General features: G+C 45.6%; 1 protein-coding gene across 2 annotated transcripts in view; it reads left to right on the top strand.

The window, feature by feature from the left end:
- The first annotated feature begins 2,631 nt into the window (after positions 1–2,631).
- RASGEF1B (RasGEF domain family member 1B) overlaps positions 2,632–17,793 on the top strand; it is a 63,782-nt gene continuing 48,620 nt past the window's right edge. The window contains exon 1 of one of the 2 annotated variants that reach the window (XM_058192945.1): positions 2,632–3,191. Coding sequence is in view for 1 of the 2 variants with exons in the window: in XM_058192943.1 (XP_058048926.1) it covers positions 4,589–4,591 (3 nt within the window). In the remaining variant the exon portion in view is untranslated. Of the gene's footprint in view, positions 3,192–4,462; positions 4,592–17,793 lie in introns of those variants that run through there. The other variant, XM_058192943.1, reaches the window with a different exon arrangement.

Below are 17,793 nucleotides of genomic sequence, written 5' to 3'. Positions count from 1 at the left end.
AACCAGAAACTGAACAAACTTTAAATGTTAAGATTGAAAGCAATGTGGACACACATCATTTTCAACAGCGAATGCCCATAAAATATGATGGCTTTATTCTCCCAACACACTAAAGTCTTGTTTTTTTAACCAGTTTACTAAATAAACGATCATTGTCTGGTTTAGCAAGAAGTATAAATGATGTTTCCCATATTACAGTGGCTAAATGAGTACAACATGTTCATTTAATGGCCCAATTGTCTGTGGTTCATTGAATGAACCCAATTTAGTAAATCATATTTTGGACTGGAAATGTTGTGATGTAATCCCAACCTGCAGAGTAGCTAGCTACCTTTAGCTAGTGTGTTTGCAAGTGTAACGCTCGGAAGCCATTATGGGTTATTGCTTCAGCTGGTGACGCAACCACAACTAACAATCTATGTATACATTGATCACCTACTATATGATTCCGCTCCAACAGTTCCACTGAGAATATAATTTTTCTCTCCTTCCCAGTTACAATTCCTAAGAAATGCCTCTCCCTCTCTCTAGCCTGTTGACAGTTCTGAATAAATCCACATCACGCCAGGGTTTTGGGCAATTCCCACTAGAAGGAATGATTCAATGACCTTTTTGCTTAAATAGCTGGTAATGATTCCCATTAAAAACCAAATTGCTCAACTTCTGGGCACAACATCAGGATAATCAGCACACTGGAGGGGTTTCAAGTACCAGCATATTTCTTGTTTTTTAGAACTAGGCATCTCTCCCACATGGTATCAACATGTTGACTCAAGAAGGAACACGGGAGGAAAACCCAATTGCACGCCAAGTGTTAATGTCACTCTATCACGCCTTGGTTAAGACCACACTTGGAATGATACGGCATTCAAATTTGGTCTCGATGTAAAAAAAGATATTGAGACTCTAGAAAGAGTACAAAGAAGACCAGCAATGATGGTTAGGGGACTGGAGGGTACAACATATAAAGAACTGGGTATGTCTAATTTAATGAAAAGAAGGACTAGGAGAGACATTTGTGGTGGATTTCAAATTTTTTTACTACCGGTTCTGTGGGTGTGGCTTGGTGGGTGTGACATGACTTGGTGGGCGTGGCTTGGTGGGCATGGCAGGGCAGGCAGATAATGTAAAATCTCCATTCCCTCCCCAATCCAGGGGAAGGTTACTGCAAAATCCCCATTTCCTCCCGATCAGCTGGGACTCAGGAGGCAGAGAATAGATGGGGGCGGGGCCAGTCAGAATTTTTACTACTGGTTCTCCGAACTACTCAAAATTTCCACTACTGGTTCTCCAGAACTGGTCAGAACCTGCTGAAACCCACCTCTGGGAGACATGATAGCAGTGTTCCAGTATCTCAGGGGCTGCCCCAAAGAAGAGGGAGTCAAGCTATTCTCCAAAGCACCCGAGGGCAGGACAAGAAGCAATGGGTGGAAACTAATCAAGGAGAGATTAAATCTAATCAACCTAGAAATAAGGAGGAATTTCCTGACATTTAGAACAATCAATCAGTGGAACAGTCGTGGATGCTCGAACACTGGAAGTTTTTTAAGAACCACCATTTGGGATTTTATTTATTTTATTTATTTATTTATTTATTTATTTATTTATTTATTTAATTTTGTCACAACAGTATCTATAAGCATAAGCATTAAATAACTATACAATATATAAGCATATATATAAGCATAAGTATGTAATAACTATATTAATTGGATATAATGAATGGAAACAATAGGACAGGAACCGTAGGCACGCTTGTGCTCTTATGCACGCCCCTTACAGACCTCTTAGGAATGGGGTGAGGTCAATAGTAGACAGTTTTTGGTTAAAGCTTTGGGGATTTTGGGAAGAGACCACAGAGTCAGATAGTGTGTTCCAAATATTAACAACTCTGTTACTGAAGTCATATTTTCTGCAATCAAGATTGGAGCGGTTAACATTAAGTTTAAATCTATTGTGCACTCGTGTATTGTTGCAATTGAAGCTGAAGTAGTCTTCGACAGGAAGGACATTGCAACAGATGATTCTATGAGTTAAACACAGGTCCTGTCCAAGGGGAGTTCTAAGTTTTCTAAACCCAGGATTTCAACTCTGATGGCATAAGGTATTTTGTTGTATTCAGCAAAGCTGGCTGGGGAATTCCGGGAGTTGAAGTCCACAAGTCTTAAAAAGTTGCCAAGGTTGGAGACCCCTGGACTAGAAGACCTCCAAGGTCCCTTCCAACTCTGTTACTCTTTTAGCCAAGATTTGGCGACACAAAGTGCAAGGAGGGGACAATAAGAAACGCAGACCGCCACCACCACCACCCCGTCTTAAAAAAAAGACACTAACACTTTTACTCTGGACTCCGACTTCATTCCATTCCACCCACCGAGCCCCAACCCGCTTCTACGACCTTCCCCATTCAAAGGGACAAGCCAAGATCCAGGCAAGCAACTCGCATCACGCCCCCCCTCCCCGCGCCCGCTTTAACTTCTCCTGCTCCGGCCCCGCCCCCTCCTAAAGTGGCCCATTCCAGGGCCGGGATTGGTGGAGAATCCTGGAGAGGCGGGGTCAAGGTGAGGGGGCGTCGACGCTTACTTAGTGCTTGGCCAGACACGGTCTCGGGAGCTCATTCGAGAGGAGGTCGGGGAGAGGGGCGGTTCTGTTGCTGCTGCCGCTCGCCTGCCTGGGAAGCGAACGGAAGATTAGGGTGAGCGCAAGCGAGCATCCAAGCCGTTCCGCAGCTCTAGAGGGCTGCTGATTGCTCCTCTGCGCTCTCCCGGAGCCCAGGTGCGCGGCGTCGGCTTGGACTTGAGCGAAAGACCCCCCGGGTTGCGCTTGTAGGACTCGGCGTCGCCTTCTTTATTGGATGCGCCCAAGCAGGTCGGTGGGAGGCGAAGTCCTTCAGCAAAAAGGCCTTTCCCTCCGCCGATCCGGATTCTCTTCCTTCCCAGGAGGGGACGTGGGGGGCAGAGCTTCAGGGACTCCCGGTTGTCTTTCCCGTGGCTCCCGGCAAACGGATCTCTTGCTCACCTGTCCCGGACTGGGAAGATTTTACGAGCAAAAGCCAATCGCTCTCACCTGCGGGTGCTGTCGAAGGGTTGCGCGGAGGGACGACGGATTCGGAACCGCTGCCCTTACAGTTCGCCAGCGCCCGCGGTAAAGCCCCAAAGATCATCGCGGGACCTTTGAGGCGCTGCTATTAAAAGGTATAACAGTAACAATAACAATAACAATAGATCTTTGATACCAAATCCAGCATAGTTATCTCGTTTGCTGTGTATATTGTCATTTTGTGTAAATAATAATAACAACATAATACTAAAATAATAATAATAATAATAATAATAATAATAATAATATGATGATGATGATGATGATGATGATGATGATGATGATGATGATGATGATGATGATGTGTCCAAGATACATCAACAAATTGCAGCTCCCTGCAATAACACCAGCAGAACTGCAAAAAAACCTGCGCTACTTGGAACATCCTATATCTTAAGAAGGTACTAGGACTTTGGCAGCAACCGGTATCAACCATTAGCACCAGTCAGGGGTATTTGTGGTCTTTTTGAATATTCAGTTGATTTGCATTTCATGTTTAATGAATAAAGTAAATAATAATAATAATGGTAGTTGTAATGCCTTTTTTTTTTAATGTTCAATTGACTGAGTTTCACATTTAATGAATAAAGTAAATAATAATAATGGTATTTGTGATGCATTTTTGAATTTTCAGTTGACAGAGTTTGATGTTTGATGGATCAAGTAAATAATAATAACAATGGTATTTGTGATGCATTTTCCAATGTTCAGTTGATTGAGTTTCATATTTAATGAATAAAGTAAATACTAATAATGTAGTAACAGTTGGAAAGGACCTTGGAGGTCATCTAGTCCACCCCCCTGCTCACACAGACCTATACTAGGGATTCCAACCCCTGAACGGCCGACCTTTGTGATGACAAGCTCAGCGTCTGAGCCACCTCCTTTCGGAGTCTGGGGGATGCTTCTTACCAGCGGCTTTCCGAGTGGGAAGATTGTGTGTGTGTGTGTCGAGAGATGGTGACAGGAGGTGGTGTGTACAGAGCTGGGTATTATAAATTAACTATATTATAAATACTATAAAGTATAGTATTTTCAATAGGGTCTCTCTGGGAGCACTGATGCTGTTACCTAGTTGGGTGACGAAAACGTCTGCCAAAACAACCAAGATCAGACAGCGCCATGGTAATTAGATTTTTTTCGCCCTCCCATGCCGGGTTATTTAAAGTAGGCTTAGGAAGGCATGCATTCTTCATCAACTTGCGGGGCTGAGGTTTAACGCTACTTGAGGCTGCAAATGGGATTGCGCGGTAAGCGACCGGGACACACACACACACACCCGGCTACGTTACCAAAAGTGATTTCTTTTCAAGGCGAACCTGCCGATCCGTTCTCTGCCCTGCTCCAATTCGGGATTTTCCCAGTATCAAAACGCGATGAGAAAAGGAGAACCCGGCTGCTGCCTCTTCTCTAGAATTAGCGTCCTGGAAGCAAGCAAAGAATTCCCAGAAGGAAGGGGCTGCTTTTAGTCCCAGGAATCCAGATCGGATATATGGTGTGTGGTGTGGGGGGGGAAAAATCTTATCTCTCTTTGTCTTAGATGGGGTTTTAAGAGGGGTGTAGGACTCTGACCACTTGTTTCCCCGCTGGTCGGTTTCTCACAACTGTGTGTCTGGCTCAGTCAAAGGTGGCTGTTGTTAGGTCTTCGTTTTAAATTGCGGTGGGCTCTTTAGCGGCTTCTTGCATTGTGTAACCCTGCCTATTTGCTTGGCATAGAATAGAATAGAATTTTTTATTGGCCAAGTGTGATTGGACACACAAGGAATTTGTCTTGGTGCATATGCTCTCAGTGTACATAAAAGAAAAGATACATTCATCAAGGTACAATACTTACAACACTTAATGATAGTCATAGGCTACAATTGTGTTTTATAAACCCAAAAGATGGGTTAATTCAATAGTTGGTCTACATGTTTATGTGAATGTATGCTGGGCTCCCTGCCTGATTTGACCTAAGTCAGGCGCAATAAAATTATGCCCCCCCCCTCAAAAAAAAAAGTTCCATGCCTGTTTTAGCTGCCTCTTTTGTTAGGGTTGAAAGCAGAAGCTAAAACAAACCTGAATCTCTTGTCACTAAGTCACTTGTACGCTTTGAAACTTTTTAAGTCAGCTGACCCACAGCTCTTGTTTTTCAGACTTTTTGGCCATCATTCCTAGATAAGTGTTGGCTGCAGTAATCTCATTTCAGGAAAAGCAAATAGGCTTGGGCAGAAAGAAACAATGTGAGGAAGTGGTGAAGAAGGATACTCAGATTTAAGTTTCTATTGAAACGAGGAATGGATAGATCCGGGGGTGAAATCCAGCAGGTTCTGGAGAACCGGTAGAGGAAATTTTGTGTAGTTCGGAGAACCAGCAAATACCACCTCTGGCTGGCCCCATAGTCAGGTGGAAATGGAGATTTTGCAATATCCTTCTCCCAGGAGTGGGGAAGGAATGGGGATTTTGCAGTATCCTTCCCCTGCCACTCCCACCAAGCCACACCACGCCCACCAAGCCACGCCCACAGAACCGGTAGTAAAAAAAATTGGATTTCACCACTGGATAGATCTATTAGTTGTATGAACACAATTGACTGATTCTAGTTACTGAATTGAACTATTTTATGAGCTTGCACAATATGCTGAACCTCCTATGCTTTGGGTCTTCCTATCATAATCCAAGAGGCTAAAAACCGATTTCTTTGAACCCCAATAAAACTTAAAACTTGGGGATGCACACAGCGGCTGAGTTTTTAGCTTGATTAGGTATGTTTTTGGTAAAAGGCTAGTAAATAATTTCCGACTGGTCACTTTTCTCCCTGGCCCAAATGATAAATTCTGATGTAATGGCCTTATCCAGACAGGTGTTGCCCAGGTATCTTGGAATTCAGTTCCCAGAATTTCAAGCCATTTTGAAGAGATGCCAAGTTGACCAGGTTAACCGATAGATCATTCTGGGGAAAAAAATATTGTGGGAGGTTGCTCAGAGTCAATATAAACTTGAAGATGCTTAATAATAATAAAATTTGATCTGGTCTTACATAGAAGCAGCTTGGGGATTCCAATCTTGGTGACTGACGTCTAGTACTATAATCATGGAGAATAGAATTGTCAGACTAGGATCTTCCAGAAATGTGATCAATTAACATTTAAACGTAATGTCCTTATGGCTTGCCTTTTAGATAATAATATAATTATTTCAGGGACTTCAGGCTGTGGAAAGTTAAGTTGCTCCAAAAAAGCAACTGCTACGTTGCTCCAACCCCCCCCACCCCCACCCCACTGATCCTGTAACAATTTTAGGATAATCAACATTAATAGGTTCTCATTAGATTGCTTCCTTTTAATTTGAGCTGGTGCCTCTCTGCTTGTCTGCCGCCCAGGAGAAGAGCTGAGAGGAATGGCGGGAAATCAAAACAAGATCCAATTATCAAGATCAGAAACTAAACCACACAGACAGCAACGTTAAATCTTGTTTTGGCTTGGCTGGTGCATTTCCTTCCACTGCTGTGGGTTGCATCTTTAGCTTTCTTTTCTTCGAGAATGGATTAATGGACTTGTTTTGGCTTTCTTTGCCAACTTTGATGTCTGTGTCCCACAATATGCCTGTGCCTGTGTATTGCACAGTTCTCTAAATTTAGCACTGGGGACGTGGGGGATGCACAACTAAGGAAGCTAAGGCAGAGAGAATTTTGGAAGTTCGTAGGGAGGGAGGTTGGACCGATGCCTTGTTTTGATCATAGCATGATGAGAGACAAGTAACAACTCAGCTACACGGTGACGCATCCTTGCTCTTCCATTGAAAAATGAGCGCATATTTATAGCCAACGACGGGTTGTAGTTCCTGGAAATAAGCAGATTGCTAGGAAAAAGAATAGGAAGTTAAATTTCAGAGGGAAGACACAGCCCTCTGTGACTACTCAGAAGTAAGCCTTATTGCATTCAATGGAGCTGGCTCGTGACTGCAAGGAAGATTACTCTTGGGTCTGCTTTGTCATAGATCAGGAGTGTCAAACTCAAGGCCCGCGGGGTGCTTAGATCTGGCCCGCGGGCTGCTCTGGAAACAGTGAAGGACCGGCCTGCAGTGCCTCTGCTAGCGAAACACCAGCTCCCCCCCACCCCAGCTCCATTTTTGGCCACAACAGTCTCCTGCAGCCCTCTGCTAGAGAAAATGGTGGGAGCAGTGTGCGAGGTCCGTTTTCTCTGGCAGGGGGCTGCAGGAGGCCGTCGCAGCGTTAGTGATGTCGAGCTGGCCATGCCCATCCTGGCCTCATCCACCTCCGCCCCCGCCCCTGAGGTCAAACACAACCCTGATGCGGCCCTCAATCGAGTTTGACATCCCTGTCTTAGATCATTATTGATTAAGCCATAATCGATTAGGTACTCTCAAGGCCAGGGGGTCTCCAACCTTGGCAACTTTAAGCCTGGCGGACTTCAACTCTCAGAATTCCCCAGCCAGCTTTGCTGACTGGGGAATTCTGGGAGTTGAAGTTCGCCAGGCTTAAAGTTGCCAAGGTTGGAGACCCCTGCTCAAGACCATATTGTTTGGGAACATGCAGAAGAGGCCTTCATCCTGCAGTGGATAGACAATGGCCCAAATGATGATGATGATGATGATGATGATGATGATGATGATGATGAGGTTCTTACAATATGGAAACTACGAACAATGGTTTTGGAAAGTTAATGGACAGTTTTGGCTTTGCACAATACATTTTAACTCTTACAAACCCTTTACATCTCATTGCAATGTGTTAGCTCAGATTCTGTTTGTTTATTTTCATTTATTTATTTATTTGTATACTCGATAATATATATAAGTATAAGCATAAATTGAATACATAAAATGAATACAATTAAAGGGAACATTAGGACAGGGACAGTAGGCACGCTGGTGCTCTTATGCACGCCCCTTAATGACTTGTTCACAAGTCATGTTTATACACCTCAAAAGATTATTGAGGTCAGCAGGCCCAACCTATTGTGATTCAGTTAATAAATTATGGTTTATAGTTATGATTTAACTGAACGTGTGGATCCAGTCATAGAAAAGTACCGGGTGCACCAAGAGGAGATATTTAATCTTGTGACTTCCTACTGCAGTCAGTAGGGCAACCAAAATACAGATTGGAAAGTTAGATGATGCCTTTCCTTTTGCCTACTATGAAATCCTCCAGCCAAAACAAATAATCTGAAGTATGAAAATCCTGCAGAATGAGATTCCCATCGCCTCTGCAGGATATCAAGTTGGTAAAGATTGCGCTATGGCTCGCCTGAGGATCAGCGGTTGGCAATGCGTGCAAGTACAATACATGGCTGGCAATATGGATATATGTAGATTGGCAACATGTATAAAAATAGGAGGAGGAAGGTGTGTTCAGTATGTTTGCTGCCTTGAATTATTTGTCAAGATAATTAAAGGTGAGATATAAAAGGAAGGAAGAAGGGCGGGAGGAAGGAAGGAAAGAAGGAAAGAAAGAAGGAAGGAAAGAAAGAAAGAAAAGAGAGAGAAAGAAAGAAAGAAAGAAAGAAAGAAAGAAAGAAAGAAAGAAAGAAAGAAAGAAAGAAAGAAAGAAACCATTGTGCTGATACAAAATAAGACTCAATGAGGCCTATACACTAGCGGTTTCAAGCTTGGCAGCCCGGCGTGGTGTATGAGTGTATGTGTGAGAGAGAGAGACAGTGGCAGGCACAAATGCACGCATAGAGCACCATGTGCGAGACTAAACACTCGTGTGAGTGGAGTTTCACCCATGTGCTTACCCACTGCGAGTGGAGCTTCACACACACACACACACACACACACACACACACACACACACACACACTTCACATGCTTGCCCATCTCTGCTACAGCCCGGTTTCAAACAAACAGGCTGTGCCCCAGTAATGGGCCGCGACCCGGAGGTTTGGGGCCCCCTACTGTACACACTTGTTTTTATCTATTAATCTGGAGCATTTTTTAAGCTCACAGTAACCCTCAGATATGAATGAGGCTCTTTGCTCTCAGCAAGGCTTGCTTTGATTTAACAGCGCAGAGATTTTCATTGTGTTTATTATTCAGTGGGAAAGTGAAGCTGAGTTAATCTTTCCAAGGCACCTTTGTGATGCTGACTACTACCGTTTCCCCAAAAATAAGACCCAACCGGAAAATAAGGCCTAGCATGATATTTCAAGATGCTCGAAATATAAGCCCTACCCCAAAATAAGCCCCAGTTAAGATTGTCAGCCAGATGGGTGCATTTAGTACTGTATTTCCCCCAAAATAAGACCTAATCAGAAAATAAGCCCTAATGCATCTTTTGGAGTAAAAATTAATATAAGACCCGGTCTTATTTTCGTGGAAAAACAATAGTTTGGTTAGTTTAAATAAAATGGAATACAACTAGTCCTCGACTTACAACTAGTCATTTAACAAGGGTTAAATGAAGAAGTAACCTATGACCAGTCCTCACCCTTATGACCATGGCAGCATCCCCACATCCACATGTTCAAAATTTGGGTGCTGGGCAGCCAGCATGTATTTTTTATGCAGCAGCATTCCAGGGTCATGTAACTTCCATTTGTGACTTTCTCAGGGGGATTCCAAGAAACAAAGTCAAGGATTTTCTTCATGACTCTGCAATTCACTTAACAACCCCAGCAAAAAAAAAAAAAAGGTTGTAAAATTAGGCACAAACTTGCTTAATGACCGCATTGCTTAAGGAACTCTGGTGGTGCAGAGGTTAGAATGCAGTATTGCAGGCTAACTCTGCCCACTGCCAGGAGTTCAATCCTGATGGGCTCAAGGTTGACTCAGCCTTCCATCCTTCCGAGGTCAGTAAAATGAGCAGCCGGATCATTGGGGACAATAGGCTGACTCTATAAACTGCTTAGAGAGGTCTGTAAAGCACTGTGAAACGGTATATAAGTCTTAATTGTTACTGCTAATGCAAGTTCCGATCCCAATTATGGTTGTAAGGCAAAGGCTACCTGAGTCATGGTGGCACAGGTAGAGCTGTGGTGGCACAGTGGTTAGAATGCAGTACTGCAGGCTACTTCTGCTGACTGTCAGCTGCCAGCATTTCAGCAGTTCGAGTCTCACCGGGTCAAGGTTGGCTCATCCTTTCATCCTTCCAAGGTGGGTAAAATGAGGACCCAGATTGTTGGGGGCGAGAGGCTGACTATGTAAACCGCTTGGAGAGGGCTATTGCTCTCGTTACCTGTAGACTGATTCAGAAAGGTCATGGAGGTCAATGGCTTTGTCCTTGAGATCAGTGTGACTGACTGATGGGCTTAAATGAGTCAGGGGTTCATTCTGCAAGCACATGGATTATGTAGTTCTTATAAGACTTAAGATTCCGCCCCCCCTCCTTAGAAGCTGGTTTCAGAAAGGATGACAGCAAGAGGAAACATCAAAATGGATGAGACGAGGGGGAAATCTCCAAATTGACCATCAGTTCATTTTAAGCTCCTTTTTATTAATTCCATTAGGGACCACAAGCCTTGTTTTAGCTGTGTTTTGTTTTTTTTTGAACCAGGATTAGTCTCCCGATTCACAGTAAACCCCGAACAAACCAGATTATGATTTGGCATTACAGGTAGTCTTCGAGTTACAACAGTTCATTTAGTGACCGTTTGAAGTTACCACGGCACTGAAAAAAGTAACTCATGGCCATTTTTCACACTTACAACCGTTGCAACATCCCTATGGCCGCGTGGACAAAATTCAACTGTCTCATATTTATGACGGATCCCCTTTTGCGACCTTCTGACAAGCAAAATCAATGGGGAAGTTAGATTCACGTCACAACTGTGTTACTTAATAACTGCAGTGACTCACTTAATGGCGGCAAGGAAGATTGTAAAATGGGGCAAAAGTCACTTAAACCAGGGGTCTCCAACCTTGGTCCCTTTAAGACTTGTGGACTTTGCTGGCTGAGGGACTCTGGGAGCTGAAGTCCACAAGTCTTAAAGGGACCAAGGCTGGAGACCCCAGTCTTAAACAACTGTCTTTCTTACCAAGAAAAATTTTGGGCTCAATTGCGGTTGTAAGTCGAGGACTACTTGTAATACTCATATGAATAACTTAATTGCAGAGATCATGCTTTTTAAAACAAGAGTTGGATAACAAGGATTTGTATTTATACGGGCTAGTAGAAATGTGAACATGTAGGGAAATTTCTGGAACTAGTTCTGGGAGACAGAAGGGATCCAAAAAGACTCAAATTGAACTTTAGTGAAGTAGCTAAAAACCATTCAGGGGTGTCCAACTTTGGCAATTTTAATACTGGTGGACCTCAACTCCCAGAATTCCTCAGCCAGCTTTGCTTTGCTGTCTGAGGAATACTGGGAGTTGAAGTCCACAAGTCTTAAAGTTGCCAAGTTTGGACATCCCTGCACTAAAGCAACAGATTGAAAGACCTATGCCAGAGGTGTCAAACTCGATTTCATTGAGGGCCGCATCAGGGTTGTGTTTGACCTCAAGGGGGCGGGATGGGTGTGGCCAGCTCAACGTCACTCTTGTCGGGGGCACCTGCAGTGGCCCGAGTACTCTGCCAGGAAAACTGGCTCCTGAGGTCTGTTTTCAGCTGCGATGGCTTCCTGCAACCTCTGCCAGCAAAGACTGAGCTCGGGAAGGATGCCTGTGGCCCTCACGAGGTCTGTTTTCGGCTGCGATGGCTTCCTGCAACCTCTGTCAGCAAAGACTGAGCTCGGGAAGGATGCCTGTGGCCCTCACGAGGTCTGTTTTCGGCTGCGATGGCTTTCTGCAACCTCTGCCAGCAAAGACTGAGCTCGGGAAGGATGTCTGTAGTCCTCACGAGGTCCGTTTTCAGGTACAATGGTTTCCTGCAACCTCTGCCAGTGAAGACTGAGCTCGGGAGGGACACCTGTGGCCCTCACTAGGTAAACCGCTTGGAGAGGGCTATTGCTCTCGTTACCTGTAGACTGATTCAGAAAGGTCATGGAGGTCAATGGCTTTGTCCTTGAGATCAGTGTGACTGACTGATGGGCTTAAATGAGTCAGGGGTTCATTCTGCAAGCACATGGATTATGTAGTTCTTATAAGACTTAAGATTCCGCCCCCCCTCCTTAGAAGCTGGTTTCAGAAAGGATGACAGCAAGAGGAAACATCAAAATGGATGAGACGAGGGGGAAATCTCCAAATTGACCATCAGTTCATTTTAAGCTCCTTTTTATTAATTCCATTAGGGACCACAAGCCTTGTTTTAGCTGTGTTTTGTTTTTTTTTGAACCAGGATTAGTCTCCCGATTCACAGTAAACCCCGAACAAACCAGATTATGATTTGGCATTACAGGTAGTCTTCGAGTTACAACAGTTCATTTAGTGACCGTTTGAAGTTACCACGGCACTGAAAAAAGTAACTCATGGCCATTTTTCACACTTACAACCGTTGCAACATCCCTATGGCCGCGTGGACAAAATTCAACTGTCTCATATTTATGACGGATCCCCTTTTGCGACCTTCTGACAAGCAAAATCAATGGGGAAGTTAGATTCACGTCACAACTGTGTTACTTAATAACTGCAGTGACTCACTTAATGGCGGCAAGGAAGATTGTAAAATGGGGCAAAAGTCACTTAAATTAGGGTCTCAACCTTGGTCCCTTTAAGACTTGTGGACTTTGCTGGCTGAGGGACTCTGGGAGCTGAAGTCCACAACTCTTAAAGGGACCAAGGCTGGAGACCCCAGTCTTAAACAACTGTCTTTCTTACCAAGAAAAATTTTGGGCTCAATTGCGGTTGTAAGTCGAGGACTACTTGTAATACTCATATGAATAACTTAATTGCAGAGATCATGCTTTTTAAAACAAGAGTTGGATAACAAGGATTTGTATTTATACGGGCTAGTAGAAATGTGAACATGTAGGGAAATTTCTGGAACTAGTTCTGGGAGACAGAAGGGATCCAAAAAGACTCAAATTGAACTTTAGTGAAGTAGCTAAAAACCATTCAGGGGTGTCCAACTTTGGCAATTTTAATACTGGTGGACCTCAACTCCCAGAATTCCTCAGCCAGCTTTGCTTTGCTGTCTGAGGAATACTGGGAGTTGAAGTCCACAAGTCTTAAAGTTGCCAAGTTTGGACATCCCTGCACTAAAGCAACAGATTGAAAGACCTATGCCAGAGGTGTCAAACTCGATTTCATTGAGGGCCGCATCAGGGTTGTGTTTGACCTCAAGGGGGCGGGATGGGTGTGGCCAGCTCAACGTCACTCTTGTCGGGGGCACCTGCAGTGGCCCGAGTACTCTGCCAGGAAAACTGGCTCCTGAGGTCTGTTTTCAGCTGCGATGGCTTCCTGCAACCTCTGCCAGCAAAGACTGAGCTCGGGAAGGATGCCTGTGGCCCTCACGAGGTCTGTTTTCGGCTGCGATGGCTTCCTGCAACCTCTGTCAGCAAAGACTGAGCTCGGGAAGGATGCCTGTGGCCCTCACGAGGTCTGTTTTCGGCTGCGATGGCTTTCTGCAACCTCTGCCAGCAAAGACTGAGCTCGGGAAGGATGTCTGTAGTCCTCACGAGGTCCGTTTTCAGGTACAATGGTTTCCTGCAACCTCTGCCAGTGAAGACTGAGCTCGGGAGGGACACCTGTGGCCCTCACTAGGTCTGTTTTTGGGTCCGATGGCTTCCTGCAACCCTCTACCAGCGAAGACTGAGCTTGGAAGGGACACCTTAGCCCTCACTAGGTCCGTTTTCGGGTCCAATGGCTTCCTGCAACCTCTGCCAGTGAAGACTGAACTCAGGAGGGACGCCTGTCGCCCTCATGAAGTCCATTTTCGGGTCCGGTGGCTTCCTGCAACCCTCTGACCAGCGAGCTCCGTTTTTGCAGCAAGAGGCACTGCAGGCCTCCGCTGGTCCTTTGCTGTTTCCAGGTCGGCCCTGTGGGCCAGATCTAAACACCCCATGGACTGGATCTGCCCTCCCCCCCCGCCAGGGCCTTGAGTTTGACACCCCTGACCTAGGCACTGATTTTTATCTATTAGATTTTTATCCCACCTTTATTGCTTTATAGATAACATAACGCAAGGCAAACGATGTTGACGGCAAAACCCTCTTCTTCTCCAGAAATCAGCGGGCAAATAAATGTGGGGTGATTGAAATGGCATCTGAATGCTAACTCGTTTAATGTGCACCACAGAATCCGCAGAAAGCAGGACTCCTGCTTGTACTGCAGTGCATTGTGATGCAGGCCCTAAAGATGTCAGGCTTTGATTCACGTCTCCTGGTAGGAAACCTAGAACACCTGCATTGCGAGAATTCCCGTTCCTACTTCCTCTGCCAGCGTTTTCCAGATTGCAGCTGCCGCTGCCGCCGCGCCGCCATTCAGATTTATTATAGTGCAGTATCTGTCGCTCTTTAAGATGTGTGGACTTCAACTCCCAGAATTCCCCAGGCAGCGTGACTACACAGTTCTGGGCTGCATAAACAGAGGGATAGAATCAAGATCACGTGAAGTGTTAGTGCCACTTTATAATGCCTTGGTAAGGCCACACTTCGAATATTGCATCCAGTTTTGGTCGCCACAATGTAAAAAAGATGTTGAGACTCTAGAAAGAGTGCAGAGAAGAGCAACAAAGATGATTAGGGGACTGGAGGTTAAAACATATGAAGAACGGTTGCAGGAACTGGGTATGTCTAGTTTAACAAAAAGAAGGACTAGGGGAGACATGATAGCTGTGTTCCAATATCTCAGGGGTTGCCACAAAGAAGAGGGAGTCAAGCTATTCTCCAAAGCACCTGAAGGCAGGACAAGAAGCAATGGGTGGAAACTGATCAAAGAAAGAAGCAACTTAGAACTAAGGAGAAATTTCCTGACAGTTAGAACAATTAATAAGTGGAACGACTTGCCTTCAGAAGTTGTGAATGCTCCAACTCTGGAAATTTTTAAGAAAATGTTGGATAACCATCTGACTGAGATGGTGTAGGGTTTCCTGCCTGGGCAGGGGGTTGGACTAGAAGGCCTCCAAGGTCCCTTCCAACTCTGATGTTATGTTATGTTATGTTACATCTGTGATGAAGAAACTCTTGCAGGCCATTTTTTTTATTAAAAAAAAACCCCAATCATGCTTTGTAAGGAAGGCAGATTCTCATATCAGATAGACTGCTTGGAAGAGAGTTACTTCTTTGACATGCTCTTTTATGCTGTCAATTTCAAACCATTCCCCTAGAACCGTGATGGCGGACCTATGGCACGCGTGCCACAGCTGGCACACAGAGCCCTCTCTCCGGACACGCAAGCCATCGCCCTGCTCAGCTCAGCTACACTGTGCATGCGTGTGCACAGCTGATTTTTGGCTCTCTGCCATACATGCGCGGGGGGGGGGAGGTGCATACTGGAGAAGTGCCTGCATACGCAGGGGGTCGTGCACGCATGCCTGGGGGCGGGGGATTACCCATGCATGCGCAGAGGTGGAGAGGAGCTTGGGGGTTGCAGTGCCCCCCATAGCTCATTTTTGGTCCCAGGAGGCTGCAAGGAGGCCTACTAGGCCCAAAACAGGGCATAGGGAGGTGTGGTGCCCCCCTGCGGCCCATTTTTGGTCCCAGGAGGCTGCAAGGAGGCCTACTAGGCCCAAAACAGGGCATAGGGAGGTGTGGTGCCCCCCCTGCGGCCCATTTTTGGTCCCAGGAGGCTGCAAGGAGGCCTACTAGGCCCAAAACAGGGCATAGGGAGGTGTGGTGCCCCCCTGCGGCCCATTTTTGGTCCCAGGAGGCTGCAAGGAGGCCTACTAGGCCCAAAACAGGGCATAGGGAGGTGTGGTGCCCCCCTGCGGCCCATTTATGGTCCCAGGAGGCTGCAGGAAGGTCTACTAGGACCAAAACGGGGCACAGGGGGGTTGCGTGTGCATGCATGGGGCAGTGGGGGGTTGCATGTGCATGCGTGGGGTGTGGGGGAGCGCGGGGGGGTCGTGTGTGGATGGACGGGGCGTGCAGGGGGTGTTGCACGCCCACGCACCTGCTTTTGGCATGTGATGACAAAAAGGTTAGCCATCACTGCCCTAGAATATCGTATTGCTCCTGACACTGTCAACTACCGTAGAACAGATTAAAAAACAGTTTGTTTTTCCCAGCAGTTACTTACACAACCATCTTTGTCGGGCTGTCAAAGGGAGATGACACTCCTATCCCAGGGCACGGTAAATTGTGCAAAAATCCATGTTTTCAGCGGGTGAGGAAAAAAACCAAAAACCACCACCACCCTGAGAAATCAGAAGTGGCAAATGGTTTCCAAAGAGTGCAAAAACTCCACAGTCCAGCTGATAACAGTTTGATGGATTTAGGTCAGGTTGTGTATCTCGGGCACAGATTGAGTGGCAATGTGGTATGTTCGGTTGTGACATGACCGGGGCCGAGGGATGTGGGGGAGAGAAAGGCTTGGAAGAGGCAATTTTTCATTGAGAGTTGACAGCCTGCTTTTCTCTTCTGTTTTTTCCTGCCTTGCAGTCTTGCACCTCTTGGTCGTTAGATAAGACAAAAGCATCCTTGAGCCTCATTCTGTTTTGTAATAGAATGTTACCCTGGCTGATCTGGATTGAATTTGTGCCCGAGAAGGAAGCCACCAGTTTATCGAGAGATTTATAGTAGGAAGGAAGGATCTCTTGTTCCTGGCAGATAATGAAATAGTGGAAATGTCTGCATTGCGCTCTGTGTTAATGTTAGAAGGCAGATTGCAGTCGGGGAGACTTCTATTCAAACTTGTGAGTTTAAAGACCGAAATGGGCAGAGGACTGGGGTTGCCACTCAGTATAAAAACAGCCAGGGAGACGAGATCATTTTTGTGCGAGTGACTCAGGTCTGTGCGTGGCGGGAGGAATTTTGTTTTCCAAAACCGACCCCTTGAAACGTGTGGGTGTGCATGTTGGAAACGGGGCTGAATAAGGAGGTTAAAAGTTAAGGCTCTTACTCATCTTGGAAAAAAATACTTCGCTTCTCCGCTGGTAGCATGGGCATGTTTCTCTTAAACGGAGAGCACAATCGCTTGTTTTCTTTTCTGTCTTTCTTTGGTGCCCGTGCAACAACACCTTCCTTTAAATCTGTTGATTTTATAAGTCTGACTGCTTGCAAGGCTGAAGCTTTGAGCCGAGAGTTTACCGTCTAGAGTTCCACCTTCTGTGCAACATGAGAATTGCTGGCAGATACTTGAAATAATCCAGCTGCCGAAGAGACTCGACGTAGTTAATTTTTCCCCCCTTCATTCCGTCCCTTCCTTTTGGCCAAGTTCCACTGGAAGGGATTAGTACTGGCGTAATCAGAAGGGGACACAGTGGCTCAGCAGCTAAGATGCTGACCTTGTTGATTGAAAGTTCGGCAGTTCAGCGGTTCGAATCCCTAGTGCTGCATGATGGGGTGAGCTCCCGTTACTTGTCCGGCTTCTGCCAATCTAGCAGTTTGAAAGCACGTAAAAAATGCAAGTAGAAAAATAGGGACCACCTTTGGTGGAAAGGTAACAGTGTTCTGTGCGCCTTTGACGTTGAGTCATGCTGGCCACATGACCATGGAGACGTCTTCGGATAGTGCTGGCCCTTCGGCTTTGAAACAGAGATGAGCACCACCCCCTAGAGTCAGGAACAACTAGCACATATGTGCGAGGGGAACCTTTGCCTTCACTGAACATGGAACCCTAGAATAGGAGAAGGAAGGAGCACAGGTCACTCCTTGATTTTCAACATAATTGAACCCAAAATTTCTATTGCTAAGTGAGACTATTGTTAAGTGAATGTCG

Source organism: Ahaetulla prasina, chromosome 8, assembly GCF_028640845.1.
Source record: "Ahaetulla prasina isolate Xishuangbanna chromosome 8, ASM2864084v1, whole genome shotgun sequence".
NCBI lineage: Eukaryota > Metazoa > Chordata > Lepidosauria > Squamata > Colubridae > Ahaetulla > Ahaetulla prasina.
Note: the sequence above shows the minus strand (reverse complement) of the source record. Positions and strands in the feature narration are given on the sequence as shown.